General features: G+C 43.2%; 1 protein-coding gene across 1 annotated transcript in view; it reads right to left on the reverse strand.

Annotated features, from left to right (window-relative positions):
* Positions 1-1,610: 1,610 nt before the first annotated feature.
* The window catches only part of LOC126451484 (E3 ubiquitin-protein ligase MARCHF3-like), an 84,596-nt gene continuing 74,045 nt past the window's right edge, over positions 1,611-12,161 (reverse strand). The window contains exon 3 of the mRNA XM_050091033.1: positions 1,611-1,766. Coding sequence (XP_049946990.1) covers positions 1,611-1,766 — 156 coding nt within the window. The remainder of the gene's footprint in view (positions 1,767-12,161) is intronic.

Consider the following 12,161-nt stretch of genomic DNA (forward strand, 5'->3'; position numbering starts at 1 on the left):
GAAACGTGTTTATTTTAATTAGGACCACACGCCAAATTGTCATGTGGATAAAAACAGTACGTTATAAAAGGGTTGTCATAACTAAGATATTTAAAAATGTAGAGCACCTTGTGCAAATGGCCATGTCCATATATATATAGCGCTCACGGACGTATTTGGACATGGTCATTTGCCGACGGTGCTTCATATTTTTAAGTATTTTACTAATGGCAGACCTTTTATAATGCGCTGTTTTTATCCACACGACAACTTGGCATGAGATCCAGCTTACAGTGAACACGTTTCATAACAAAAGAGTTTCTTTTTAAGCTCTGAAAAAGACAGCAAAGTCTGTCGAAACCAGTTCTCTTTAAATAAAGAAATATTTATGTGAACTTGGCTTTGGAAAGGTTTTAGCAAGTAAAACAGATCCATCCTTATGTCTTCTCAAAACGAGAAAATTCAATTTTCGATGGTCCTTAACACGTTGTTTCCTGAAAGGTTTTGAACCATGGAGTTTTGTGTCATATATCACCTCCACTAGGAATCTTGACGGTGCCTTTAGCGTCGTAAGCCCTAAAATGTTGTTATATACTGTACTTAATTACTTATTTACAGTTGCCTCGTTTTATGTAACAATGCAACAAAAACACTATTATTGATCCTTCGTTTTGCTTTCCAGTCAACAGCACATACCGTATGTTACAGAAGCAGTCTAAACGTAACCATTCTTATTGTTTACTCGTGTGTATTAATGACGTAAATATCTCCATCAAGGCCACCACAAAAAAAAGACACACTCTTGTCAATAAATACTGTGTGTATTAATGACGTAAATGTCTCCATCAAGGCTCCCACAATAAAACGACTTACTCTTGTCAATAAACACTAATGTATAGTGAATTAACAAGAGAGATCGCTCAATTAGCCGGACATGAAAATTTTCTATGCAAGCAAGGACATCTGATTTACAAAGCAACCATACTTCGCACAAATTCTCTCTCTCTCTCTCTCTCTCTCTCTCTCTCTCTCTACCGCGCGCGAGCACGCACGCGCGCACACACACACACACACACACACACACACACACACACACGCAAGTGTGCGTGCACATAACTCCCCCCCCCCCACATACACACACACACACACACACACACACACACACACACACACACACATACACATACACCCGGGCGCGCGCTCACTCAAAACGACTACGCTTTATTTGTTGTAAACCGTAATCGGCAGCAGAAAGTTTTCTTGTATAATCAGCCAGTTCGTATCTACATGCAGTACGACACAGTAGTTGTGACGCTCTCTCCTTTCATAGTTTCTAACCGCAATACAGGTCATTTCTTATTCTACACATTAACTTAATCATGTTAAAATTACAAAATTACGTTTCGATCCATTAAATGCTTCGTGGACAGAGAACATGAAACAGTTTGGTGGTTGAGCTATCGCCCGTATACGCGAATATTCATTGTCAACAGAAGTAAGTCAAATCAGCCTAATATGACACAGGCCCTATCTCGTACTCATTCTCACACAACTCCAGTCTAGTGCCACTGGTTGCTCCGCTGAAGTTGGTCCAGTGTTCAGAGAATGCCGTTGCGCTACCGGCTGGACCACTAGCCGCCGATGGCCGCCTTCGGTTCACCACCTGTACCTGCGGTCAGACGCTTGCGTGCTGCTGGATGTGCGCTCCACGTGGAAAGATTTGCTCCAGAGAGGAGCCTCTCGCTACCGCTGTCACCTGGTCCTCGTCTACCGGCGTCGGCAGCACACTGCAAAGAGCCAGGAGGCGCAATGAAAATAGGACGGAAAATGAAGAATCGTATCATTACGGGCGCACAGTTATTGCAGGCAGAAATTAACATCATAAAATGGAAGGAATTGTACTTACATAAAATTATTATCATCATCTTGTAACGTGGCTACTGTCACACATATACCGGGGCGACAAAGATATTCGGAAAGCGTTATACACATATACAGATGGCGGTAGTATCGCGTGCATAAGGTGTAAAAGGGAGGCTGACTGGCGGAGTTGTCATTTTTACTGATGCCATTCATATGAAAAGGTTTCCGACACGATGGCTGCACCATCGAAATTAACAAACTTTGAACTCAGAATGATAGTTGGAGCTAGATGCATGGGACATTCCATTTTGGAAATCATTAAAGAATTCAATATTCCGAGATCCACAGTGTCAAGAGTGTGCCGAGAACACCAAATTTCAGGCACTACCTCTTACCAAAGACAACGTAGAGGCCGTTGGCCTTCACTAAACGACTGAGTGAAGCGGGTTTACGAAGAGTTGTCAGTGCTAACAGACAAGCAAAACTGCATAAAATAACCTCAGAAACAATGTGAAACATACGACGAACGTATCCGTTAGGACCGTGCGGTGAAATTTTGCTTCAGTGGGCTATGGCAGCAGGCGACCGAAATGAGTGGCTTTGCTAACAGTACGACATTGCATGTAGCGCCTTTCCTGGACTCGTGACCGTACTGATTGGACTATAGACGACTGGAAAACCGTGGCCTGGTCAGACGAATTCCGATTTATGTTGGAAAGAGCTGATGGTAGGGTTCGGGTGCGGAGGAAACCCACGAAGTCATGGGCTCAAGTTGTCAACGAGTCACTGTGCGAGCTGGTGATGACTCCATAATGCTCCGGGCTGTGTTTACATGGAATGGACTGGGTCCTCTGGATATGTTCGGCTGCCTGGAAACCATTTACAGCTACTCATGGACTTCATGTTCCCGAACAACGACGGAATATTTATGGATGGATAACAATATGAAAAACATTCTAAGCTGGCCGGTGTGGCCGAGCGGTTCTAGGCGCTTCAGTCAGGATCCGCGCTGCTGCTATGGTCGCAGGTTCGAATCCTGCCTCGGGCATGGATGTGTGTGATGTCCTTCGGTTAGTTAGGTTTATGTAGTTCTAAGTTCTAGGGTACTGATGACCTCAGATGTTAAGTCCCATAGTGCTCAGAGCCAATTTGAAAAACATTCTGGACAATTCGAGCTAATGATCTGGCCAAGCGGATCAGAACGAGGTGAATCCCATCGAATATTTATGAGACACAATTGAGAGATCCATTCGTGCACAAAATCTTGCACGGCAACATTTTCGCAATTACGGACGGCTATAGAGGCAGCGTGACTCAATAGTTCTGGAAGGAACTTCCAACGACAAGTTGAATCCATGCCACGTCGAACTGCTGCACTACGTCGGGCCAATGGAGGTATCCCAGGTATTCAGTATACGCTGTCCGATCAAAAGTATCCGGACACCCGTACGTAATGTAGAGTTGACCACTAGAAGTCACGAGAAGCAAACTCGTCAGTATGAAAGGACCCAGAGAGTATTGCGGCGTCAGTCGAGAAGCAGTGACAGCGCAATGGGTGAGCAGGAGGTCTCAGTGACTTCGAATGTTAACTAATCGTTGGGTGTCCCTGAGTAAGAAATCGGTCAGGGACATTTCAATCCTTCTAAAGCTTCCCAAGTCGACTGTTGCTGTGGGGAGTCAAAAAGGTGATCGAGCAGTTCCTCATCAGCCAAGCACTTCTATAGTCAGTGGTAAACGACGCTTGGGCCGGCCGTGGTGGCCGAGCGGTTCTAGACGCTTCAGTCCGGAACCGCGCTGCTGCTACGGTCGCAGGTTCGAATCCTGCCTCGGGAATGGACGTGTGTGATGTCCTTAGGTTATATAGGTTTAAGCAGTTCTAAGTTCAAGGGGACTGATGACCTCAGAAGTTAATTCCCATAGTGCTCAGAGCCATTTGAACCAACTTTTAAACGACGCTTGAGGATGGGTAAAGAGCGACACCACTGGGCAATGACTGACTGCAAACGATTGAGTTGGAGTAACAGGTCGCACTATACCCTGTGGCAATCGGATGGTAGGTTTTGGGTTTGGCAAACTCTGGGGAATGTTACCGGCCAGCATGGGTAGTGTAAACAATGGAACAGGGAGGCTGTGGTTTTAAGGCATGGGGCTGTTTCTATTGGTTAGTGTGTCGTTCTCTTTTGCTCTTAAGGAAACGCTACATACAGAAGGATATGAATACATTTTGTAGAACTGTGTACTGCCTACAGTAGAGGGAAGGTTCGGAGACGATGACTGCTTATATCAGCATGACAAATGCTCTCTGTCATATAACAGCATAAGTGAGATAATAACATTCCTGAGATGGACTGGCGTACCCAAGGTCACGACCTGAAACCACTGGAACACTTTGCGATGAGGAAGCACGACTTCGCTCCAAACCGCGGCGTCCAATACGACTCTCTTTTTAAGTCCCCCCAGAGGGAAAATTAGTATAAAGAAGATCAAGGAGATCAGTAATGTAGTCATCCCGGAAAACGCTACACAAAATAACACGGAAAGGGTAATGAACGGAAAAAAGAGAAACTGATACGCGAACAGACGAAGAAAGAAATACTGTGGCATCCCACAGAACACAGACGCGAAGACACTAAAGGACACAGTATACATCTAGAACCATAAAGTTGAACTGGCCAAGAGAAGCTCGAAAGTGGCTTTACAGTACAATTCAGGACAGTGACAATGAGAGGAGGAGTGTTCCTTCAAGTTAGCGAAGTGAGTCCTGATATTAGACAGTACTCTCGAAAACTCGATCTTGGATTTCGTTCGGTTTCAATGGTGCGCTCAATGTCAAGACCTTGGTCATTTGGCAAAACATTGTTATAAACAAGTAGTAATTTGTGGACACTGCGGAAAAGAATGTCATATCAGAAAAGACTGCAATAAAATCAAACTAGCGACAATGTGTACGCCAGGTAAATATAGGGTTAAAGAATGTACTGGGAACAGAGATCAATGTCACACGCATCAAACCCTCCTAACAAGATAGATTCTAAGAACGGATTATTGACATGTGTCTCATAACACTAGAAAACAACATGGACTATAATGACACCATCAAGTGACGTCTATGTCAACAACATAAATCACCAATGAGGAGGAGGAGGGGGCCGAAAGAGCGAGGAATTTTTGGCAAAGTGTGAGCATTTAGTGCCATAGAAAACAACAAGCGACACAGACCGAAGGAGTGCAGGATTTGCAGACAAACTCGGCAGTTATATACAGCAAGCGACAGCACACAAACTGAGGAAAATACTGCCCTGCCTACAGAAGTGAAAGAAGATTTGACAATGAAGGATGTATCTGCAACAGAAACAGAAACTGTGAGTCACTTCCTACAGGAAACAAACACCTACACCATGGAAGTAGGCAACAAAACACAGACCGGAACAGATCCTCCGCAACAAATTTATGAAAGCACAGAGAACGTTATGCAGCTCCCATGGCTGGAAGAGCCGATGACGCTTACTACACCATTAAGATATCTGGTAAGGAATATGTAATCGAAAGGAGAGTATAATACTTTTCCTGTACCTGGTTTCGTAGACAGAATCATCTCAAAGTGAACAATCTTCCAACATAAGCGGAAAACTGCACAAACTACTGAATGAGATCCCGCAATTTCGAATAAATTTCATAAATTTAGTGCAACTGCAAGATCGTGACAAACTTCTTCAGACAATGTTAAAAACAACTATTACAATCCTAGACAGGCAATACGTCGATCGTAGCATTAACGTTGAAAATATTTGTTTGCTTGAGGCCCTGTGGCAGGAATGCCAGTAAACTTGCGAACGATGGAGTCGTAGACGGTGTGACGTATTGAAGTTTGCGTCGGTGCTGGAAGCGTGCACGGACAGCCAAAGTGCTTAAGGCGACCATTCGCATCAAACGGTAAATCCGGGATCGAGACCCAACACGGTAAAAATTGCGAATAAATTTTGTAACTTTAGTACAGCTGCAACATCGTCGCCTATTTCTGTTTCTGTTTCTGTTTCTGTTAAAAATAATAATTAGATATTTACTTGCGTGAACTGTAAAACGAATTTCTCCTGAAACGAAGTGTCCTTGCACAGTGGAATAATGCTGAAATGGCGATAATTGATAAAGGGTGAAAGAAGGATCTGATGGTACCCAACTTCAACAGACCAAATTGTCTGTTGAACATTCTCAGCCAAATATTTGAAAAAACTATTATGCAAGCGATTACAATATCATAGACTGTTACACGGGATGAGTCCTCATAAGGGCTTAGAAGAGCAAGTCAAGTGAAGATGCAATTAATAAGGCGATGTAGCTCATTCTACGTACACTCTAGGGGAGATTACTGATTCTCCTGGTGCTTTCAGTAACCTGTGGTGGCCGTCTTTCTTTGGCACTTTAGGGAGTTGGAGTGTCCAGAGGCGTTGCACGACTACCTGAGAGACTGTTACTGCGGGAGCGATGCTTTTATGGAATGCCCAGGAACGAAAATAACGAAGACAATAACAAAAGTAAATCCACAGTGATCGGTGTGTAATACACAGTTTTGGCATGTAGCATTACAGCCCATATTATAGAAGTTACACCACACTGCTAACGTAAGCGAACTGGTAGCATTTGCGGACGAAGTGCTGTTCGTTGTAAGTAATGACATCAGAAAATTTATAGAAGACAAGTGAAATGCAGGGCTTCCTGGACATGAGGAATGGTTCTGAAGTGTCAAACTGTCACTAATATCTCACAAAACTATGTATCTCCTGCTGAAAGGGAACATAGCAAGTAAGCCTAACATGAAATTAGATGATGTAACGATTAGAAGCAGCGCAGTAACGACATATCTGGGCGAAAGGTACAAACTTGATGAACAAAACTGTATCCATTGCAAATAGCCAACTTCGTTTTCCCTTGAAAACAGAGCTCATAGACAGCAGCTTGTGGAGCCAACCTCATTAGTGAGATGAGTTCAAAGAGCAGAGCTACTAAGATTAATGTGCGCCTGCTGCACTACGCCGAATGATGAAATGTTAGTAATAGCAGGAATATGCCCATTGGGCATGGAAATCATGAAAACGGGAGCCCTTTATTGGTCAATGAAAGGTAATCAAGTGGAAGTACCCAAGGATAGGTGAAACAGAGCCCAATACGAAAACGCTAGCAAAAGATCGCATATTAGAACTGCGCATAATGAATGGAACACCTCAGGCGCAGGCAGGAGAGCATACAAATTTCTTCCTTACATCAGGGAGAGAATAAAAATGAGAGAGATTTCTTCACCCGTCGAGTGAACTGACATATTAGCTGACCGCTCATGGCCCTTAAGCTACAGATCTACACAAAATCTAAAGACAAATGGAAGACAGTTGCGCATGCAGCATGCGGGCACTAAAGAGTACGTACTGTGGGACTGCGGAATGCATTGAGAAGTGAGTCAGCCTAGTACATTTTACACAATACTGCAGCTGCAGTACCCAGGAAGGACCAGGAAGACTTCACGAGGCATTCAGCTACAAACCAGCATGCTACCATTCCCGCTAGACAACAGTCTCTGAAGATGGAGAGAAGCCAACTGAGGTTGGCGGCCACAGAGTCAAGTGGTTTGCATTGCATTGGTGCAAGTGATAACGGAAGTGTGGAATCTGCGACGTAACAGTGAATCGTGGAACTGTTTGTTATAGTAGATACGCTGCTGATGTGCTAGCCTACTCTGAAGGAATCCAGAAGATAATGGCTGTTGACTGGGGTAGTATGATGGCGGATCCAATAGCAGAAACAACCATCTGCATTTTAAATGCACCAAACTAAATTAACAAAACTTGAACAGATTTTGTGGAGTTAACAGTAGTATTAATAATTGGGTAGTTGGTTAAGGCTTCTATTACAGTTTCGTGGTAGTTGAAGTAGTTGTAGTATTAGCATTTTTGTAGAACTAGTTTTTTAATTAATTTCCAGGAATAAATAATGTAATGCAATATCATACAATATAATATAATATAAGGTGATTCAGCTGCCCCTACCCATGAGTTTTATGCAACCGGCAGCACCCTCAAATACCATGGAAAAGATTTCAATACTTTCTCGCTCACTATGTGCAAACTAGTAGTTCTACGTTAAAAAAAATGAACAGGACCTGTTTGTAAAAAATTGAATGCAGTTAAATTTTGTAGTGGGATGCGTTTTCGATATAGGTTGTAATTTTAGAGTTATTCAAGAAAAACGTACAAAAATGACCTTCAGACGTATATTTTTATAACTCGAATAACGATAACTCCAGCGAAAAAATATCCTAGTACAAAAAATAATAATAAATCTGACTCCTGAGGAAGAATGTACTGCCATTCCTTCACAGACATTCAGACGCCTTACTGAAAGTGTCCCTAGCAGATTTCAAGCCATCATAAAGGTGAATGAGGACACAGCTCATATTAATGTCCACCAGTAGGTGTCCGGCTACTTTTGTTCAGATAGTGTACTGGGTGCTCAATTTATTTTGGACGCCCGAAATAAATTTTTGTTAAAGAAAAATGTACCAAGCAAAATGTTGTTTGGCTACCTGTGGGTCATCAACCATCGTGATTGCCATTTTCATAACTTTGATCCTTGTGAAGGTATGATCATCAGTACATCTTCTTACACAGTACTCGAAGACAGAAAAAGGGAACACAAGGAAGGAATTAACGGAAGCGGACGGAAATCAGTAGAGGTGATGTACACGTACAGACAAACGAATGGTTATAATTTCAAAAAAGTTGGATGACTGTTCAAGAGAAAATTCTTCACAAATTTAGAAAGTCAATAACGCGGCGGTCTAATGCTGACCCTTATGCAAGCAGTTATCCGGCTTGGAACTGATTGCGAGGTTTGTTGGACATCCTCCTGAGGGATGTTGTGCCAGACTTGGTCCAGTTGGAGCATTAGATCGTCAAAATCCCGAGCTATTTGGAGGTCCCGTCCCATAACGCTACAAACGTTTTTAGCTGGAAAGAGTTCAGTGACCTTGCTGGCCAAGGTAGGATTTGGCAAGTACCACGCGGGGTAGCCGTGCGGTCTCAAGCGCCTTGTAACGGTCCGCGTGGCTCCCCCCGTCGGAGATTCGAGTCCTCCATCGGGCATGGGTGTGTGTGTGTGTTGCCTTTAGCGTAAGTTAGTGTAAGTTAGATTAAGTAGTGTGAAAGCTTAGGGATCGACGACCTTAGCAGTTTGGTCCAATAAGATCTTACCACAAATTCCGTGTGTGGCCGGGTATTAAGTTATTGAAATGTAAGCCTACGTTGGCTTGCCATGAAGGGCGATAGAATGGGGTGCAGAATATCGTCGACGTACTTCTATGCTGTAAAGGTGAGGCAGATGACGAACAAGGGGTCTCCAGACACATCTTCGGTTGTCATCGCGGCTTAGTTCGCATAAGGACTTATCAGTGATGGCAATTCTACTCCAGTCCATGAAATTCCAGACCAAAAATGTGTCTGGAGATGTCCTGGACAGTGGTAGGATACCAACCTGACTGTCGCCAGCCGTACGGCTTGACATCCGGGAGACAGTACCAGTGGTCTGGGGTGTCATTTCTTTTTATAGCAGGACACCTTTGGCTGTAATACGCGGCCACCTTACACCACAGCGATACGTCGATGATATTCTACGAACCGTTTTGACACCCTTCATTGCAAGCCATCCTGGGCTTACATTTCAACAAGATAATGCCCGCCCTCGCACGAAGAGCATTTCTACTGCTTGTCTTCGTGCTTGCCAAATCCTACCTTGGCCAGCAAGGTTGCCGAATGTCTACCGAAGTTAAAACGTTTGGAGACTTATGGGCAGGGTCCTCCAACGAGCTCGGGATTTTGATGATATTACCCGCCAATTGGGTAGCATTTTTCACGATATTCCTCTGGAGGACGTCCTACAATTCTATCAATGATTGCCAAGCCGAGTAACTGCTTGCGTAAAGGAAAGGTGTGGACCAACACGTTACTGACTTGCTCAATTTGCGAAGTTTTCTCACTTGAATAAATCTAATTTTTCAGAAATTATAATAATTTGACTGTCTATACATGTACAGCACATTTATCAATTTCCATCACATTACGATAATTCCGTCGGTGTGAGTCGTTTTTTATACCGGTAATCCATTTTCTCTCCTCAAGACCCGTTAAAAACCCGTTCACGAAAACATGACGTTATTAAAAACGTCCTCAGGAGGACGTCCAACAACTATCATTCATTGCCAAGCCTTTATTAAAAACGTCATGTTTTCGTGAATGGTACACTTACATATTTTTAACGAGCTGCACTTCGCGAGTATAGACGCATTGGAGGAATACGGAGAAGTCCTGTTTCCACATCGGAGTTGAAAAACATGATTTGGAAGTTAAAATTAACTGACTACTTGAGAATTGTTCTTGGGTGCTGCAGACGGCCAATTGCGCCACAGATTATTGATGAAGTTACTGCTGGGTGCAATGTGCGATCTTCTAGTAAGGCACGAGCTGTGCCACGAAAGCTGAACATTCCATGGACCACCGTTCGAAAGATCGGTGCGAAAAATTGTGAAATGATATCTCTAGTGTGGAAACAGGCTGTCGTGGATGCAGATGGTCGTCACAGCGAGTATCGTTTGTAAGCTGGCACGTAAACATGGTACGCAACTAACTAATGTTATCCTCTCATGTGGAAATTAACATGTGTTTTTTTCAGTGGTGTATTCGTTATTCCTCTTCCGCAAGTCCTTACAAATGCTTCCACTAAATTTCATTGTTCTACGACCACTCGTTTTTCACGAGGCCCTCTGAAGAAGTGATAGTTTAATTACAACTACCCTGTATGCTGATGCGAAGTGAAATTCCTCAGTTGTAAGTTTTATCACTCAAGGAGAAAAATGGAAATCTGGAGAGCAATTTTCATTTTATTTCCGATTGCCGCTGACGATAGGTACTATGACGAACATAAGGCTGTGCAGAAGGAATGAAAGATAGCTCAATTTAAAATAAAAATGATAAAAAAATAAGAAAAAACGCTGAGTCGGTAGAGCACTTGCTCGTGAAATGCCAAGGTTCTAGGTGGGAGTCTCAGTCCGGCATACAGTTGTAATCTGCCACAAAGTTTCAGATCTATCCATTGCCTCAATATTTAACTGTTTTCCCTCATATTCACTGAAATGTAGTGAGGTTCCTTCGTGCTAGAATTAGAGGAAGTCGAGTCTAACAAGCATTACTGTGTGTTATGGAGAAACTGCTGGTAATCTGTTCCAGATAAGCATGCAGCAGATGCTAGAATTTGCGTACAAAATCCTTCCACCTTGCTTTTCACGTGAGGTACTTTTAGCGAGATCTAACAGAAAACGCTTGGGAGCACGAGGCGACAGGTACACCGACAACATTAGTTATTATCATGCTGGTCAGGATGCACGTGGAGCGGAAGGAGAAAAACAGTGATTCGACTGCACAATAGGGCTAAAAGCGGGACTTAGTGCGAAGGAGGCGGTTGCTTGGGGTGGAATTTTGACGTTTGCTATCCAAGGTGGACTTTTATGGGAGGAGGTGGAGCTTTGTACGCAAGCTTTGTAGAAAAACCGTTCCGTAACTTCAGCCGTTAGTGGCTGCAGATTGAGAAAGATCATCCCACTCCATCCAGCGAGAATCCAATGATGTAAGAGCCACTGATATTGCGTAAAATTAACGCACGTATTTTTTATTCATCTCTATGAGAAGATCTTATCGACACTCCACATACTCTGTACAATACAAGTTGGCTACTTTGTGGCATAAAGACTAGGTACGCCTTATACCTAACAATTGACTAAGAATTTTAATGATGAGTGCACAGAGCCGCCACATCCAAAGACACTTCACTGCGGTCTAGTCACACTAAGGTGACCACCTCCTATGTTCGAGTCAAAGTGCAATAACCACTCTCAGACGGCAGATGGGAGCCCTAGCGATGGAGGGTTAGAGAGCATGTATTGGTAGAGAGTGGCCAACCGGACGATACAGCGGCCATTTTTCTGCCAAACTGCAGGCGGGACTTTTGAATGGTCAGTAGTGGAGTACACACTCACCGAATTATAAGCACAAGATAATATGGCGAAATCATTCGTTAAATGCCTTTCTTTACAGCTATAATATATTCATAGTAGCCTACTACGTACAGCACAGGAAAATTTGATACAGTGGCTGTAAAAATTATTCGTTACTTGCATTTATCTCCTTTAAAGTTTGTTTACTAGACATATTGCAATGAAAGTAACGTAAATAAAAAAATATAGTGTATACCATTTGCTTTGTAGCGGAAGTGCATAACGCTAA

The sequence above is a fragment of the Schistocerca serialis genome, chromosome 1 (assembly GCF_023864345.2).
Source record: "Schistocerca serialis cubense isolate TAMUIC-IGC-003099 chromosome 1, iqSchSeri2.2, whole genome shotgun sequence".
Taxonomy (NCBI): domain Eukaryota; kingdom Metazoa; phylum Arthropoda; class Insecta; order Orthoptera; family Acrididae; genus Schistocerca; species Schistocerca serialis.